The 18,120-nt window shown below is 34.5% G+C and overlaps 2 protein-coding genes across 3 annotated transcripts; both read left to right on the top strand.

The window, feature by feature from the left end:
* Nucleotides 1-5,916: 5,916 nt before the first annotated feature.
* On the top strand, nucleotides 5,917-8,766 carry LOC112285332 (L-cysteine desulfhydrase). 2 transcript variants are annotated; one of them, XM_073535591.2, is made up of 4 exons: nucleotides 6,055-6,963; nucleotides 7,095-7,763; nucleotides 8,104-8,394; nucleotides 8,629-8,766. In XM_073535591.2, exons 1-3 carry the CDS (start codon nucleotides 6,199-6,201, stop codon nucleotides 8,356-8,358), a joined length of 1,689 nt encoding a protein of 562 aa, XP_073391692.1. In that variant the 5' UTR covers nucleotides 6,055-6,198; the 3' UTR covers nucleotides 8,359-8,394; nucleotides 8,629-8,766. The 2 variants fall into 2 exon arrangements, with proteins under 2 accessions (XP_024381813.1, XP_073391692.1); XM_024526045.3 differs by lacking the exon at nucleotides 8,629-8,766 and having other exon boundaries at nucleotides 5,917-6,963; nucleotides 8,104-8,502.
* Nucleotides 8,767-13,204: 4,438 nt separating this feature from the next.
* Nucleotides 13,205-17,564, top strand: LOC112285691 (uncharacterized). Its single transcript, XM_024526690.3, has 11 exons — nucleotides 13,205-13,718; nucleotides 14,366-14,450; nucleotides 14,728-14,779; nucleotides 14,940-14,960; nucleotides 15,103-15,207; nucleotides 15,557-15,619; nucleotides 15,792-15,857; nucleotides 16,129-16,167; nucleotides 16,294-16,416; nucleotides 16,616-16,714; nucleotides 16,890-17,564. Exons 1-11 carry the CDS (start codon nucleotides 13,472-13,474, stop codon nucleotides 17,142-17,144), a joined length of 1,155 nt encoding a protein of 384 aa, XP_024382458.1. The 5' UTR covers nucleotides 13,205-13,471; the 3' UTR covers nucleotides 17,145-17,564.
* Nucleotides 17,565-18,120: the final 556 nt, after the last annotated feature.

Here is an 18,120-nt window from a genome sequence, read left to right on the forward strand (position 1 = left end):
ATTTTGTAATAACCAAATTTTGACAAAATAGATTGCAGTATTATGCAAGTATATTCCACATGCTTAACTTCTTCAAATACGTCAAGTTTCCAAATTGTTCTTATAACTTCTTTAACTTTGAGTACTTGTAGAACCACAATTTTTTGAATGCAATTAGATTTCTCTGCACACTTAAAAACTCCTCTAAAGCCTCACATTCTACCATACTCAATTTCTTCAAATATGTCAAGCTTACAAATCCTTTTTGTAATTTCTTTAAATTTTTGTACTTTTTTTTCTTTTAATGCAATAAGATTACTCAATCCACTTGGAAATTCTTATGAAGCCTTACATTTTTACATGCTCAATTTCTTTAAACATATTAAGTTTTTAAACCCTTCTTGCAATTTTTTCAAATTTCTGTATTTTAAGAAATTCAATTCTTCCAATGTAATTAGATTTTTTAGTTCATTTAAAAACTCCTTCAAAGCTTCACATTTTTACATACTCAATTTTTTAAACATATCAAGTTTTTAAATTTTTTTTAGAACTTTTGAATTTTCTACACTTGAAAAAATCCAAATCTTCTAATATAATAAGAATTTCTAATCTACTTGGAAACTCTTCCAAAGCCTCACATCTACATATGTCTAGCTTCTTCTTAAATGCTAAGCTTACAATTCTAGCTGATATTTTTTTAAGCTGGTACACTAATAGATTATTAGTTCTTTTAAAGATATGAAAGTTATATATCTCTTAAGAAGTACTTCTAATATTAAAAAATTATAAGACAAAAGATACTTATAGATATCAAGCTATACAAGTTGATTGTCAATTATTTTAAATTTTTACAATTCTTTTGATGTGAATCTATCTAACGTATAAATTTGAATGCATCATTTGAAAAAGATTCTAAAAATTTATAATTGTTAAGATAAACTACATGCATTTGGCTAAAAGCTTCATATTTAAAAATATTCTAAAATCTATTGATATTTTGTTTTTGGATTTTGACCAATTGATATTCAATTGAAAGGTGCATGATTTAATATTAAAGTTTTGAAGCTTGTCTTACAAGTGATGAAATAAAGTTGAAGTCTTTATAATAATGAAAAATCATCACACAAAGGTATGTGTAGTTCATAGTATTCACTTTCTAAATTTTAGAATATACATAAATATTCTATATATAATATGAAATGAACAATGTCAAATCAATGTGATGAGCTAGAGGCCTAATTGTATAATTCAATAAAGATGGTTCTATAAAGACCAAGGAAGATCTCTACTATTACTATCTTTTTTTAATATCTATAAAAACTAGATAAATTCTTATAAATTGAATATTCTACAATTTTTTCATAATTTAGTAGTTATGTTCTTATATAAAAAATCTCAATAAAATATATTTATCAAAAATATATGTATTGTAAGATATATTATCAAATTTTTTAACATTAGTTGAAAAAAAAGTTATATATATTAATATACTAAAATAACCGAAGCACACTAATCTTAAATATAAAACTTTATAAATTCTTCATTTCAAATATAGGCTTGATTCTTTTCTATTATACTTTTAAAATCAATTTTACAAATCAAATATCATAAAATATTTAAATAATTAAGATTATTTGTAATATTACTATTAAAATATTATACTAAAATAATAGAGACATTGTAATCTTTCAAAGAATAAAAAATAATAATAAATATAAATACAATTAAAATTAAAGAGGAAGGATATAACAAGGCAAAAAATTCTAATCAATAAAATATTATACTATCTAAATTTAATCTTAATAAGTAAAGTTAATATTTTTTTAAAAAATATAATTTTAAAAACTAAAAGAAAAGTAATCTAATATTATACCTAATATTAATTCCATGCCAAAATGTTTAATCATCAAGAAGGAGTGAGACATTTATTTATACTGCCATAATATAAACATTGGGCAATAACAATGCTCTTTAAAAAAAAATAAAAAATAAAAAATAAAAAAATGTAATTTGGTAGAAACTTAAATAAATAAAAAATTCAAGAAACATTCAATGAAAGAAAAATACAAAAATTACCTAATAACTCAGCAAAACATGTGATCTTTCAACTCAAGCTTAAATGCAAATCATTATTGAAACATATATATAAATTAAGTAACTACTAATTCAAACCATCCAAACAAACTTGTAGTTATCTCAACTTATTGATTAACTTAGTCCTAAGGATATTAACTTCAAATACTTATACTTACACTGCAATCCATTCAATCTACCAAACCCTTATTGGACCACTATCTAATCTAGAGGAATATAGATACCTAATTATTTTTTAGACAAGCACAAAGAACACATAAGCCTCTATCAACTACTTTAATCTTAACACTACTTCTACCAAAAAAACTAATATTATACTATATAAAAATACATAGAAAAGAAAAGAAAAGATACTAGCCTTTCAACAAGCACAAGTGCAAAGTAAAAAATTTAGGGTGAGACCAAGTCAGGCCAAACAAGGCTTTCTATACTTGGCTTTGGAAATGCTGAAGATGATAAAAAGACTAATTGGTGGTCTTCATCTATGAGACAAATAAAACTTCAATAGAGATATCCATTACATAGTCATAGAAATGCATGGCTCTTGGAGGTGATTGTCTTTACAACCTCAATCCCAACTCTAATTTCTTCTTCAAATATATTAATATAACATAAACATTAGAAATAGTAAAATCCACCATATTATAAATAGCTCCCAAATTTTATCTAACTATAATAAATAAAAATTGGTATTTTCAAAGAATCAATCCATACAAAAATTGAGACTTATAATATCTTTCATTAATAGCACAAGTTAACAACTTAGATTTGATTTTGGATGATGGAACACAAAATGTAGATCTTTGCATTGCAATATTGGTTTCTTATATTATATTTTGGCATCATAGCTATAATATAAGGTGATGGTGATCCATTGTTATGTATGGAGATGATTGTATGTGAACAAATTAAAGCTACTATGTTTAATCATTAATATTTTTTATTATTCTTTTTTATCAGCTAAATATAATTATACTTGATTTTTTTGTAAAATAAAAAAATAATAACTTAATAAATTCTTAACACTTACATTTTTTTAAACATCAATTAATAATATGGTATCACAAAATTTAGAAGTGCCAATCAAAGTCACATAAAAATGATTCTTGAAGTATTTCTATAAATCAATATAAGTGCCAATTCTTTGTATTCCAACTTATGGTTAAATAAGGATAAATCTATATTTTAATATAATATAATTGATAAAAAAAATATTCCATATGTATATATATATATATATATATATATATATATTTCTTAAGGTGATTAAATGGTTGACATTACTTTATATAACAATGAATATATCTATGATGTAAAAGATGGTTTTGTATGTTGTATAATACATACAAAATAAATTGATAAGAAATGCAAGAAGAGAACTTAATTGGATGGTTTAATTATCTAGATAATTAAAAATTAGAATCTTTTTTTAACCTACATCGCTTATAAATAATATTCTATTAGTCAATAGTTATTTACACATTAAATTTAGATTTTTTTTACAAAATTTTAATTAATATCGCAACTTTGGATTTAGAATTCAAGATATAGAAGAAATGAAAAGATCCAATTTAAATGTTTTATAATTATTAAAAACCTATAATATTTAAGTTTTCTTGACTTTTTTTTCTTTTATTCATTATTTTATCTTATTAAACTTATAATTTTTCTTCTATTATTAAGTTTAATTACTTATCTTATAATATTTATTATTATGTATAAAATTAATTATAACAACAAAAATTTAAAAATATGTTAGATAAATAAGCATGTTTGATACAATACAAATAATACATAATAATTGCAATGGAAAAAAATTCAAATCTTGCACCAAAAAAACTCCAATCATATATAAAATCTTTGATACAAAGTAATCAATTAAAAATAATATTTTTAATATTTGAAAAAAACTCTAAACTTCTAAAACATAAATAAGTAAACTTATTTGATTTATAATAAGCCTTAAATTTATATAAGTATATTTATTTATTTATATAGCTTATTAGATCTACATGATGTTGTAAACTTTTACAAAAATTGATTGTGTTTAATTTACAAAAAAATTCAAACTTGTAAAAATACCAATTACTTTTTATCTACAACAATTGCAAAATAACACATTTCGAATTGTCCACAATGATGGCATTTCTTTGCTATAAAACCAATATCTAGCAACAACCACTATATCAACATCTACAAATAATCTTACCAAAATTACTATTAAGCAACAATTTTTGCTACAAAATTAACACCATGAAACAGCTATTGCAAAAACATCTATAAGCAATTCTATCAAAAGTATACAAACAAAATATATTAAAATGACAACAAATAAGCAAATTAGAATAATGTAGGATACTCTAATCAATAAAAACAAATAAGGTACTCCTTCAACAAATACACTAACTTTCACTTAGGTTATTTTTTATTCTAGTTTAATTTGTATTGTAAATAAATAAAAATTACAACTTAGCTTTAGATATAGTACACAATTTTTAAGCCTACTTTTAAAATCCATACTTAACATTCATCTAAAATTATGTTTTAACTTTCTTCTATTTTGGTATTTTATATTATCTTATGATTTTTGTATTATCTTTTATTTTTGGATATTAAAATAAGTATAAAGAATTAAAAAAGATTCTATTAAATATAGATAAGTTAATTAATACTACATAGATGAAAGTAGTACCAACACACTACAAATGGTAGTTTATATAATCCATTAAAAAAAATCAAAAAAAAATCAAAAATACTCTTGGATTACAAGAAAAATTAGGAAATTTTATCTATATCAATTGTGTATAATCATTGTATTAAAATTGTACTTGGCAATGAGTTTTGCCAATAAAGCACACTATACCAAATAGGTTTTTATTCCAATGTCAAGTTTTAAAACCAATTATTTTTAACTATAAGAAGACAAAGCAAATTAGGTAGAAGACATGTTTTTTTGTCACATCTACAAATTCTCCTAAAATTTAGTATATCTTATCTTCATTCTTCTAGCAAGATGCATTCTTCAATAAAGTTTAAAATAACACTCTTTTATTAATTCCTTGTTATTCCAGAAATAATTCTAAATAGTTTTCTTATTCTATCATCTTTTATTGAATTCTCAAATTCATTCTACTAATTATATGCCCTCTAATACATGAAAATCAATGAAATTTTCCAACAAAGTCTCATAGATGTTTGCAACAAGCCAAATTCCAAGTGTATAAGAATGGTATTACAATTTTAAACATCAATGTTAGAAGAAAAAAAATAAACTACAAAAAAAATAATAAAAAATAAACTAAAAAAATAAACTAAACTATACCAAACAATAAATTGCATAAAAAATGATTCAATAAATCAACAATTTATAAAATTGTGACAAGTTGAGGCCTCTTAGCCCTATAAGATGGGATATTCACCAAAGAAAAGTCATTTTAATATTTACCAAAAGAAGGGGAAAAAAAGAGTTGGATATGGAAAAAATGAAGGTGATCTATCCACCTAAAATGTCACCCCATCATTCTCTCCTTAATTTAAGGGAAATATTAAATAGACCTAAGTTTTTACTAAATCAACCCATTGTAACCATCATGAAAATAAATAAATAAATGAATGACCTCTAAATTTATTTCTCCACTATTAGATTTGCAACTAATAAAAACCAATCGTATTCATAATGATTGCCATATTCTTCATCAAGAGTAGTGGGTCTATTTAGTAAAATCATGGATCTATTTAACATTCCCCCAAACTTAGGGAATCTTCTTCCTCTTCCTCCTCCTCCTCCCTTACTTTATTACATTCTAAGATAAACTAGGGTTTCTCTATCCCCACACTTTGTTCTCCCATACATCCTCCACGTTTAATGTCCCCTAATATCTTAAAGTATCGTTCAATACAACTGCAGACGATTAACGATACCATGGGCAAGTTTCCCGGGAGTAACGATGATGATGTGTCATGAAGAATGTGCACAGGATTCGACCATGACCGGGTCACAGCGGTGGAGATGCTGCTGCGGTTGCTGCTGGATTCTCAATTGGGGTGATCACACAATTGAGCCAAGTGTGTGTATTCTCATCTCATCCCATCCCAAGGGTTGGTAGAATTAGCTCGCATTTGCCCATGAAATCTGAGCTGAATTGGGAGGATGGGGGACGTGAAGCGGAAGCGGCGGTTGCTGAGAGTGGAGGGGATTTCGATGGCAGAGCGAGGAGTGCCGAGATTTGTACGAGAGGGCAGGAGTGTGGGCAGAGTGGAAGTCGAGTTTCGGAGGAATTGTCGAGTTTTGAGTCCGGGGGAGGTCAAGTTGATGCGGTCGGAGGGTGTGGCAGAGGTGACGGAGATTCGGAGGGCAAGCGAGGTGAGTATGTTCCACCGCCTGCGATTGAGAGATTGGATGGAACAAACTCCCAGGATTCCCACAACGAAGACGCTTCCGATGGTGCAATTGCTGCGTCGCTCGCCGATCGTGATGGTTACTCCGCGCCTGCGAACTTTCATTTTGTGAGTGAATCCAGAGAGGCAACCCTCCAGCGAGAATTTGCGCATCACGAGCCTGGAGTTGCACGTATCAATAATGGGTCCTTCGGAAGTGCCCCGAAGTGCGTGCTGGACGATCAAGCAGAATGGAAAGCCCAATGGCTACGACATCCCGACGCCTTTTGCTGGGATCCCCTCACGGATGGTTTCTTGGCTGCCAGGAAAGGATTGGCGGAATTGATCGGCTATCCGGATGTGGACGAGGTTGTGTTGCTGGAAAACGCTACCTCAGGCGCGGCGATTGTGGCTCTGGATTGCATGTGGGGATTCCTGGAGGGAAGGTTTCAACAGGGCGATGCCATTTTGATGTTCGATTCCGCCTATGGCGCTGTGAAGAAGTGCTTCCAGGTGAGTAACTGTATGGATGTTGCATCTAATTCCAACGTTAGCTCTCAATTCTAACAGTTTCCCGCGTTTGAGTTCAAGAACTCTGTTTAAAGTTAAGAATCTACTGAAATGCTGGCCTGCCGTCTCCTCAGGCCTACTGTGTACGCGCTGGCGCGCATCTGCTCGAATACAAAATGCCTTTCCCGGTCGCATCTAATTCTGAAATTATTCGCACCTTCGAAGAGTTTCTTCAGAAGAAAAAGGCAGAGTATCCATCTCGCACGATCCGACTCGTCATCCTGGACCACATAACTTCAATGCCGTCCATCATTCTTCCCGTCCGAGATCTTGTTTGTTTATGTCGCAATTACGGAGTGGAGAAGGTGTTTGTCGACGGGGCTCACGCAATTGGCAGCGTGGATGTAGATGTCAATGGCATAAACGCAGATTATTACATGGCTAATGTCCACAAATGGCTGTTTGCGCCCCCAGTGGTGGCATTCTTCCATGCTAAACCTCAGCTCCTTTCCCGGCTTCATCATCCTGTGGTCTCCCACAGCTATGGGGCGGGGCTTCTCACCGAAACGTACTGGGTGGGGACTCGAGACTACAGCGCTCTTCTGGCGGTGCCGAAAGCAATTCAGTTCATGAAGGATTTATTTGGAGATTTGAAAGCATACGAGAAGAGCAACCATGACATGGCGGTGGAGATGGGAGTGATGCTCGCTAGGACGTGGGGGACATCCTTGGGTGCACCTCCTGAGATGTTTGCCTCTATGGTCATGGTTGGTCTTCCTGCACAAATAAACATCCATTCTCACGTAAGCTTTTCTTCTAAAACTCCACTACTTCTCTGAAAACCAAGAGTATCAAGAAGCTTTCGTTTAAGTTGAGTAACTAGTTCTTGCTTTGACATTGTGGAAGGTTCTCACACCTTCAGTAGATGAAACCCTAATTGCCTTCCAATTTATAAATAAGCAATCTGGTTTGAGTTGAAATGAGAACGGGGGTGTTGAAGCGTCTTTTGTATTGATGTCGTAGGAATGGCTATTAAAATAGTTTAAACGGATAGAAATCCACCCAGAAATTTGAATAGACAGAGCTATGGTTTGCTGTTGAGTAACTCAATTGACAAGCGGGTAACATTTCTGGATACTGCAGGATGATGCTCTGAGGATGCGGTCACGCCTTCGAGATGAGTTTCATGTCGAAGTACCATTGTTCTACGCAGGGGAATCAGTGTCATACATGAACAGTTCCAAGCATCTGGCCTACGCTCGAATCTCTCACCAGGTTTACAACAAACTGGAAGATTATTATGCATTTAGAGACGCTGTGAACTCGATAGTGGACGAATGTACATTGAGTGTGGGGCTTCGGAATACACATTTGGATGCGGAGGAGGTGGTTGTTTAGGCCGTGGAATGTTAAGATCTGCAACTTAAGGCTATGGTGTGCTGCAGTGAAGCAGACTAGCTACTCCTTTTTTATTTACATTGTAAAATATATAAAATAATAAAATTGTCTTACGATCATGAAACTGGGCATTCTTTTGCTCAAGCAGGTGCGTCATTTGTATTCTAAGGTGGAATTTTTGCAGTCAGACCTATTTCGTTTCAGCTTTTGAAATGGTTGGAAGGATATTTTCCGTGAAAACCAGCCTCCTTGTTTTGCTGTTGTGTGTAGGTTTCGCCTTGTGCTGTGTGAATGGCCAGAATTTTGAGTTGTATGTTTGGCCCAAGCGTCCAAGCACTGATCCTGAAATTGTAACCTAGCCAAACCGAGTTGTTCCCAAAGCATTTATGAGATTACTTGATGGTAGCTCATCAATATATTTCTGGCGTTCACTAGTCATTTTTAGAAATCTTATTTTCGTTAGGATTGAGTAATGATTCCATGCAGCTAGGTCTGTAAGCGTTAAGAAACATAATTATTGAGGAATATTATTTTACCAAAATCTGATCCCACAAGTATGCCAAATGTTCATAATGAAATTGTTCAAATTCCTGGAGGGGATTTGTTATGAAAATCCACATTGAATTGTTAATTTCTTGAAATGATGAAATTGGGCACGTACCTTTTATATTTATATTTATATTTTGGAGAAAGGTGGAGCTCTCTCAATTCTGAAGAAAATAAAGTGTTGTAAAGAATATCAAATTTTGCAATCTTTATCTCGATTATTCATAAAAGTCTAAATTTTAGATTGAAAAAAATATTTATTTAATAAAATCAAGTAAACAAGTTACAATATGTTTACTTTTAAATCAAATTAAATTAGTTGATATACTTTATACTTAAAAGGCTGTTGTTTTAGGAGTTATTTATATTTGGAGTAAGAACAACCAAGAACATGAGTTAAAAACACCACACATATTAAGTTTAATGAACATACTAAGTAAAAGCATAGAGTAAGTATATATTAATATTATCATTAATTATTTATGAGCTTATCAATAAGATAAAGTAGAATTTTTTTTGTTATATATATATATATATATATATCCAACTGTAAAAAATAGTTTTAACTATTGTATATTAATACTTGTTGAAACTAATTTATATTTGTAGATCAATTTATTAAAAATAAAGAATAAAAAGATATTATTGAATATATAAGTTGAAAACTAAAAATAAAAAAATACACTAAATAAAATTTCAACTAAACAAATTAGTTTCAAATAATATTTTAGTTTAGTTTCTTAGCTTGATTTAATTTATCAAATTTATTTATTTTCATTTTAACATTGCTTCTTCTCTATTTGAATCATGTTCTCATACATTTCTACAAATGGATAAGTTTTTATACCATTATAAAGTGTTCAAGTTGCATACTTGTGTTTAGTCTTTTTCATATTGACATAATAAATTAATACTGCTAAATAGTCATGACTACATGTTCTATGAAAAACATTAATTATTAACCAAAATAATTACTAACTTATAATCGACTCTAAGTTTGAATACATATTAGAAGTCCGAAAAAGACAATAGATTTGCTTATACCAAACACAAAACTTCTTTTTGTAATTCTTGAATAATTATCTATGTTTTATCCATCTTTATTTTAATTTCTTTAATTCCATGTATTTTGACTTTTAAGACTAGGCATGATATTTAAGATCTAAAATTTATATTAATATGCAAGACATTTATAATTGTAAGGCTTCATTGAATTAGCCCTTGAAATATAAATGTATAATATTTAAATAAAAATAAATCAATACTTTAATTTATTTTTAAAAAATTGAGCAATAGAGCAATATTGAGACCGAATTGAAATAGTTTTTTTAGAATGAATGGTACTGTTATTGGGTTAAGGCAACCAAGTTGGAGGTGTTCAATGGAGTATTAATGTGTTAAATTTAAAAAAGAATAGATCCCAAAAAACCCAATATAACTTAGACTTTGTTCCAAGTGATTATATAAAATGTCTTCACTATGATGTGTAATGTAAAACTAATATATGAAAGATTAAAAATAAAATAAAACAATCATTTTTTTTAATAATACAAATGCAAATTGATAGAAAATTATGTACTTTGTTGAACTTATGTAATTCATCAAATACATTACAAACATGGTGTTAAAATAGAACTGCTAGTAGTTGATATTTATCTCAATTATCATTCCATTTTATTACATTAACAATTAAAAATAAAAGTTTGGAAAGGTGAACACATCCAGAAAAAAAAAGAATTTTATTTGTGTTCTGCCAGTAAGCACTTAACAATATAACAATATATAGTGTGCCAAATTTACCACGTGTCGTGTCAATAACGATCTTCGAACACCAAATTTTATTTCCTAATCTTTAATTTGTTTTTACTATCTACCATGGTAGATAACAATAGTAGGTAACATGGGATCCTGTTCTTTTAAGTGGGAACGGGGGATGAGAACGTCCGCCTTCTCCATTGCGAACCAACGTTCCCGAAAATAGATCACTGATTTAGGGTTTGCCTAGTCAAGCCAAGCTGGTCGCCGGAGCCCTATAAGTTCCGCCATCGCTTGTTGAGACTGTCTTCAAGCTCTCTCCCTTTTCCCCGACCTCCATGTTGTTTTTGGGTTGATAGGTTAGCTTCTTATGGCGTGGTGTAACCGTCGCTAAAAATGTCGGTTTTGGGATTTGGGTCTTCTTTGTTTTGTTCTGTTTCTTGTTTTTCGTTACTCACTGTTTGTTGGTGCTGTTAGATTTGTGTCTAAGTGCTGTATTCTGTTCTTTTGGGGTTTCAGACCCGTTGGTATGTTTTTGGCTGCTGCTATGATGATTCGATAATCCCAGCTCGCTTTTAGCTTTCGTGAGAAGGCGTTGAAGAAAACTCTTCGTTTCCAACACAAATCTTGTCTGAGCAGTGCCTTTTTCGATATATTTTCTGAGTTTGTGGTCGTCCGGTCGCCGCAACGACTTGACTTGATAATCAACCATTTGGTTGAAACTATCACAAACTTGTACAGAACATCTAAGGGTCTGAGCGGACCTTGGTGAGTCCCCAGCGGGTTGAAGGCAATTTACCTAGAGTCACTCGTGCTTATGACTAGTAGCACCCAGTGCTGATACTAAAGTGGAAGGATCATGAGCAGCTGTTCAACCTGACCCTGAAGCATCTACCTGCACATGCAGAACCTTCTATGAATTAACTTGAAGTCATATTTTGTCTGGCCTCTACTTGTTGAGAAGCAGCTCTTGTCTGCGTCCATGATACTTGGTATTCATGTCACAACTATTTAACTGAACCCCATGTTGCCTTCTGAGAGCGCAGCCCTTCTACCACTGTACTAGAACATTAACTGTCTCACACTGTTCTCAGGATACTGGAATACCAGTAGTAACAACTCTTGTCCGAGAAAAGGTAATCGGATAATTACATGAATCTTGCGATACACGTACCTCAAATGTTAAATACTCTAACATTTGAGGTACACTAAAGATCGCACCATCCATGACGACAAGCATATCTGCAATGGGTGTCGGAAATCTCTTTCTGTGTTGTCCTGAGCTGCCTATCTGCCAAATTAGAATGACTGATATACTCCTACTCGCCCCAAATCAGATCCCGAAATCCTCGAAGAAATACGTACTCGTTATTAGTACTACTACGCCTTTGCTATCAAGACCCTATTAATTTCTTCAATAATCACAAATACAATCACGTCGTCACGTCCTGGTCAAAGACGAAGTGCTCTAACAGAAGCTGATAAAACACACTGTGCAGTGGAACTATATAGAAAAATTGATATAGATATGTATGGGTAAATTCAGGGTTGAACTTCAACTCATGAATACAGAAAAACCGTCCGTGAACTGAAAGCTCTTCGATCTCAATTTCTTACCTTGTGAGACGATCTTCACAAAATTAAAGGTCATCAAAATCGCTATTCACAGCATCCAGCGCAGCGCTCGATTTAGATTGTCATGCTTACTTTTCGCTGGCTCTAAGCTTCCCCTATGCTGGCAAAGTCGGACAGTAATTTACCGTATTGTCTTGCAATTGTCTGATTCTTGTAGAAGCTGAACGTGAAGCCTGAAGTCCACACTTAACATGCAACTGAACTTCCTCAGGGCATATTAATCTAGATTTTCTTTCCCTGGAATTAGTGAATAGAATTTTACCTGCTCGCATGAGCTATATCACTCACGAAGCCGTGTTTCTGCGATCGAAGATATAGCCTTCTTTAAACGAAGAAACTCGGTTGGGGTGGTCACTGTATGTCCCCAGACCCAACCGCTTGTTTCGTAGAGATCGTCGACAGCGAAACAAGATTTTAAAAATATATATTAAGGAGGCCATAACCTACTTGCATAGTTCCATTGCTACAAAATATCCTACGCGTCACTCCTGACAATTAGGTTTTCGTGTAACAGAAACCCAAATTTCGTAAGACTGCCGCAGCCCTACACTCGCCACACACTACACAATCGCCTCTGCAGGCATTCGTTCAAACTGAAAAGCCTGAGTTGGAATTCCAATGCGTGATTTTCAGCTCCTGCTTCAAGGCCACCCTGTAATCGTATCATTCACGCCATCCCTGATATCGTTTCTCACAAACAAAACCCAACAGGACTCACTCTGCGGTTGAGAAGCACAGTTGCAGGATTGCTATAGGAAAAGCTAAAGGGTGAGAAGAATTACGGCACCGCAAATGGCAGAATGGGCAGATGAACGCAATTTACACTTTTCTGAGACTCGAGTGCTACAACCGATCACTACTTCTCTCTAGCATCTCATTAGAAAAGGGATTCACGGCCGATCTCCTCTAAGATGCTGATAAGCTGAGTTGGAATTCAAACCCAGACAGAATTACACGTCCTTCGAGTGGGCACGTTTCTAAATCGGCAGCAAAGGGAAACCGCATTCCACTTTCTAGGAAGCGATCTCAAGGTTATTCGGACCTTTTGGATGTGGCGCTAGCTCGTATTTCCAGGTCAATTCCTTGCGCCAAAAGTTTCCGCATCAGGGTCGTGGAGACCATCCGTCGGTTATCCGCAGCAGTCATCCTCATCCAAAGGGCGGACAAAAAGCCGGTGATGCCTGCTTATATAGTGCACAGTGTGATTTTCGTCCGGACAGCGAGAACTTACACATTAACTTACGGCTCACTAGAGAGTCTCCAAGTGAATTTGGCAATTCGCACTTCACCGTCTCTAATTGGTCATACGATGGCGCAGCGATGGAACCCCCAGCTCGGTTTCGTGACGATCCTGTGTTGCCTGATTGCCGCCGAATTGGAGGTTGCAACAGCTGCTGGGCCTCTACCTTTCATCGTCCTGCACGGTATGTGGACTGCTGTGTGGTTTTGAACTGAATTGATGTGTATTGAGTGGATGTGTTGCAACAGAAACTGGGTTTGAATTGGAAGTAGTAGTAGCTGCTGATCCTCTGCCTTTCATCGTGCTGCCTGGTGTGAACTGAATTGGACTTGGTTGGGTGGATTAATTGCAACTGCAATTTGGTGGGGTCAATTTCGGTGTGTAGGGGAACGGTTTCTTTGAGCATGAAACTTTTTACTGGAACGGGTTGTCTCCGACCTGTCTTTGAGGCGTCTAATATCTCCCTTCTTCCAAACTTATTTGTGAAAGACGCAAGGCTCATGTCTAATATACTGGCATTTCCACGATTAGATCCTTTGTTTCAAACTGAGAAGTCGTAGATTCGATGTAAGCGTCGAGTCTGCCGTTTGGTTCGTCAGTGAATGGTCTGCTATTCTTGATTTCCTTTGTCTCTCTTCCTTCTCCTTGCTCTACGGATACGAGAATATGATTTGCTCTGAGCTGAAGCGGTGGAATTTGTGTCGAAGATGACCTTGATCATTCCTCTTGCTCTCGGAATTTTAATCTACGAAGTAGCGATCATCCAAGGTTTCTGTGTCATTCCAGGAGTCACTGCGGTGATGGTTAATGACTTGGGCTTCTTGTGAGCAGGGCTCGATGATCAATGCGGGAATGATGGAGTTACCGAATTTACGAAGGCTCTTCGTGATTTGTCGGGAGCCGAAGGGCGTTGCCTGTATGTGATTCTTTCTCACATCTGGACTTGAATTATGTATTTCTTTGTTTGCTCATTACAACGGCTGACCTTCCATGAGTTTCTGAGTGCACTTAATGCCTACGTGAACCGTGTATGCCTTTGAAAACTAGGACCCCCACACAAACGTTATTTCTAGCCCTAAATACCCAGTTAACTAAATTCTCTAGATTGTTAGAGTAGTTTTGATGAGGCGTGGCGGTAAGGGCAGATTGTTCCGAGGAATTGCCTGATTGTAAAATTCGATTATCTGCTGCAGATCCATTGGAAATGGAAGGATTGATTCTTGGTTGCTACGAATCGATAAACAGGTATATTTTGCACTAAGAAACGATATATCAGGGTCTGAACATCAGTAAGAATACGGTGATTCCTGCATAGAATTGTGAAATTAGCGTTACGATCGTCTGGTGGAACGAAGTTTTTGCCAATCTGCCACACTAACGATAGTTGATTTTTTGAATGACACAGGCTGCGATGGTCTGCAACAAGGTACGCAAATCTGACGTCAGGCCTGGTTATGTCTTCTCAATGTGGGGCTCCTCCAATTTGTACTTGGAAATTACTGCTTTCGGTGTTTTGTGCATTCCTTCTCAATTCATATGGATTGTTTCTTTTACTGTTTGAACTGCAGATCAAATCCATACCGTCGTTGCGAAATGGATACAATATTGTCGGCCTCTCTCAGGGAAACATGGTAGCTCGGGCTGTCATTGAATGGTGCCATGGAGGACCGCCGGTGAGTACCATTTCCACTCATCATTCGAGAGTTCATTGTCCCATCACGACACAGAGATGGACAAAAACATGAAACACTTCAATATGTGAAAAGTAATTCTGTTTCTTATAATGTATCACATAAGCTCACTACCTAGCCACAAAGACTATATATTATATTCAATTTAATGGGAAATTAAGCTCACATTGTATTACTTCAATCCGACGCAAGGAGTCAGGTTGCATTTTTGACTCCTTGGTACCCAAAGAGGGAATCCCGTCAGGGGAATGCCGAGCTCAACATTGTTTTCAATCTACCTATGGCTTATGAAGATTTTTCTGCTGAACTGGGATTATGCATTGTTGTGCAGGTTCACAATTATATTTCCCTCGGCGGACCTCATGCAGGCATTGCGGCTATTCCTTACTGCACAGTGCGTGACTGCATCTTTTTCTTTCGAGTCTCTACTCGTCGTCTGTATTCTCCATCTTTTTCAAGATCATTCAGTGTCCAACTTCGCTCGTGCATTATCTTGTTTCGATGTCAAAAAAAACATCGGTATTGCATGAACGCAGAACGTAACTATACTAATACGGATGTTGCAGTTCTTGCCCTTGTGCAGATTTCTCAATGAAGGAATTGCACCCTTAATTTATTCCCCTATAGTGCAGGTATGCTTCTGCACCATATTTCTTTCAACCCATAGAACTGAACCGTTGAGTGAATGTCACACAAGTTTTTATGCCCCCAATTAGGAGAATTTCATGTATGGAGTTCAACGCAAAGCAAGTGAAATTTTCGATGGAATTTAAAGTATCTGAGATATTGGATAACACGAAGTATGTGAAGCGATTTTCAAAACCGAAGCATGCACGCAATTTCTTCATTTCTTTGTGACTATGGGTGGCATTGACACATGTTTCGACCCATTGGTGAGTGCAGAGCAATTTCGCACCAAGTGGTTACTTCAAAATCCCCTCTGTAAGTCACTCATGTTCGTAGAAAACGTATTTTGCTCCAATGCACTTCCAGTCTCTCTTTGTGGTGCATCTAACATGATTTTCCCACAAGGAATTTGTTGATCAAGTTTCATCTTTTGGTGGATAGGAACTGTCAACGTATTACAAACGTGCGTACCTTCTTCCTAGGATCAACAATGAAATCCCCCATGTTCAAAACAAAAGCTTCAAGAAAAGATTCCAGCAGCTCAATCATTTAGTGTTAATTCAGGTACTTCAAATTTCCCTCAGTTTCATCACCACGAACTAGTACACCGGCTTCTTCTTCTCCTCCTCCAGACATTCAGCGTTAAACTTGGTTTACAGATTCAAACGCACAGGGGGCTTTTGTCAGTTCCATTCATCTCAAATGATGAGAAACTTCCGTGTCCACGAAACTAATAAGCGCAAGAGTTTACAATGCCGTGCAGTTTGATGAGGACCTGGTACTTGTTCCACCACAGTCAGCTTGGTTCCAGTATTATCCAGACAATGACGTGACGCTGTGCGAAGTACTACCCCTAAATGAGGTATCACTGGGGGCTTCCCATTTTTTACCATTTGATTCTGTTCTTTCTTTTCTTTCTTCACCCCCGTGTGAAACTCAGAACATTCTGCTTAATCAACCTAGACAGTAGCAGCTATTACACTAGATCACCCTGATCCATGAGCTGTTGGGATTTATATTTATATTTTTTTTGTCAGTCTGCTTTGTACAAGGAGGATTGGATAGGACTGAGGTCTCTAAATGAAGAGGGCAAGGTTTCGTTTATCAGCCTCCCAAGTGATCACCTCAGCATCTCCAGCCACCAGATGGAGAAATACATAGTCCCTTATATCAATCAGACGTCAGACTTCGGATCAGAATGGGTACTGAACCAGCCTCGCCAGCCCAACAACGGGAACCCGATTTCCTGGTATACAAATGGTACCCAAGTGTTGATGGTTTCCAAGAGCTAAATTCAGGGTTTAGAGGTTTAGGGTTTCAAGGTTTTAGGGTTGAGCTGAGGCCAACCCCATCATCCTGCGTCCCCAAGACAGTCATCGTCATTGTGTTCATAAAATGTGAAGCTCCAGGGGAAGCAGCAGGAAAAAGCTTGAATCAGGGTTTTTGTGGGGTTTTAGGGCTTGAAGAATGGCAGAAGAGAGTGGAAAGTCTTTCTCAATAGGATTCTAATCATACTACGCTACAAATGATTATAGTGACTTCCAGTGCTTTGAAATCATACATTTTTTAGCTATATATGATTATATATATACATATCTCTAGTTATTTTACTTTGGTTTTGTCATTCCTAAATTTTATGATTTATCTTTTGACAATCTAAAATTTTAGTGTACTGGCAATTGTTTTCATCATTGCCAATGTTCCCCCATAAATTGCACACATTACTTGTATAATATAATTGTTGAATATTGCCTTTATTGATTGATTTATTTATGTGTTCTGCAACTATTTTGGTAAATAACTTGGAAATATCACAGTATATGGTTGATTATTATTAATAGAATATTGAATATTTCTTCCTGAACAGAAAATGTGATGCAACTGATTTCAGCTATAAATAAATAATGTTGTTTTGAGAAAAGTATGTTTCCATGTCATTTTATTGAGTTTTTCACAATCAAATGATAATCTTAGAATCCACATATTTGGCAAAAGAACCTATTAATCTTCCAGTAAACTATTAATCTTTGTTTTAAATAAACATTGTTTTGTAGGTGTTTTTATTGTTTTCATATACCACCTTCTTTTGGCATAAAGAGTGATACTGATGATAAGCAGTACAATAAAAATACTAATAGGTGTGGTTTTTACTACTTCCAAATTGATAAAAACAACTCCAATTATATTATGTATATAGAACAAAACGAGTTGTAAATGATTGTAATTTGAAACCATACACATAATATTTTTTAAAACAGATACATTTTA

Source organism: Physcomitrium patens, chromosome 8, assembly GCF_059467195.1.
Source record: "Physcomitrium patens ecotype Gransden chromosome 8, ASM5946719v1, whole genome shotgun sequence".
Lineage (NCBI taxonomy): Eukaryota > Viridiplantae > Streptophyta > Bryopsida > Funariales > Funariaceae > Physcomitrium > Physcomitrium patens.

Coding starts and splice junctions, on each gene's coding strand:
- LOC112285332 (XM_024526045.3), top strand. CDS start 6,199: ATGAAATCTGAGCTGAATTGGGAGGATGGGGGACGTGAAGCGGAAGCG. Junction 6,964..7,094: donor CTGTGAAGAAGTGCTTCCAG/GTGAGTAACTGT, acceptor CCGTCTCCTCAG/GCCTACTGTGTACGCGCTGG. Junction 7,764..8,103: donor AAATAAACATCCATTCTCAC/GTAAGCTTTTCT, acceptor TGGATACTGCAG/GATGATGCTCTGAGGATGCG.
- LOC112285691 (XM_024526690.3), top strand. CDS start 13,472: ATGCCTGCTTATATAGTGCACAGTGTGATTTTCGTCCGGACAGCGAGA. Junction 14,780..14,939: donor TGCTACGAATCGATAAACAG/GTATATTTTGCA, acceptor TGAATGACACAG/GCTGCGATGGTCTGCAACAA. Junction 14,961..15,102: donor CTGCGATGGTCTGCAACAAG/GTACGCAAATCT, acceptor TTTGAACTGCAG/ATCAAATCCATACCGTCGTT.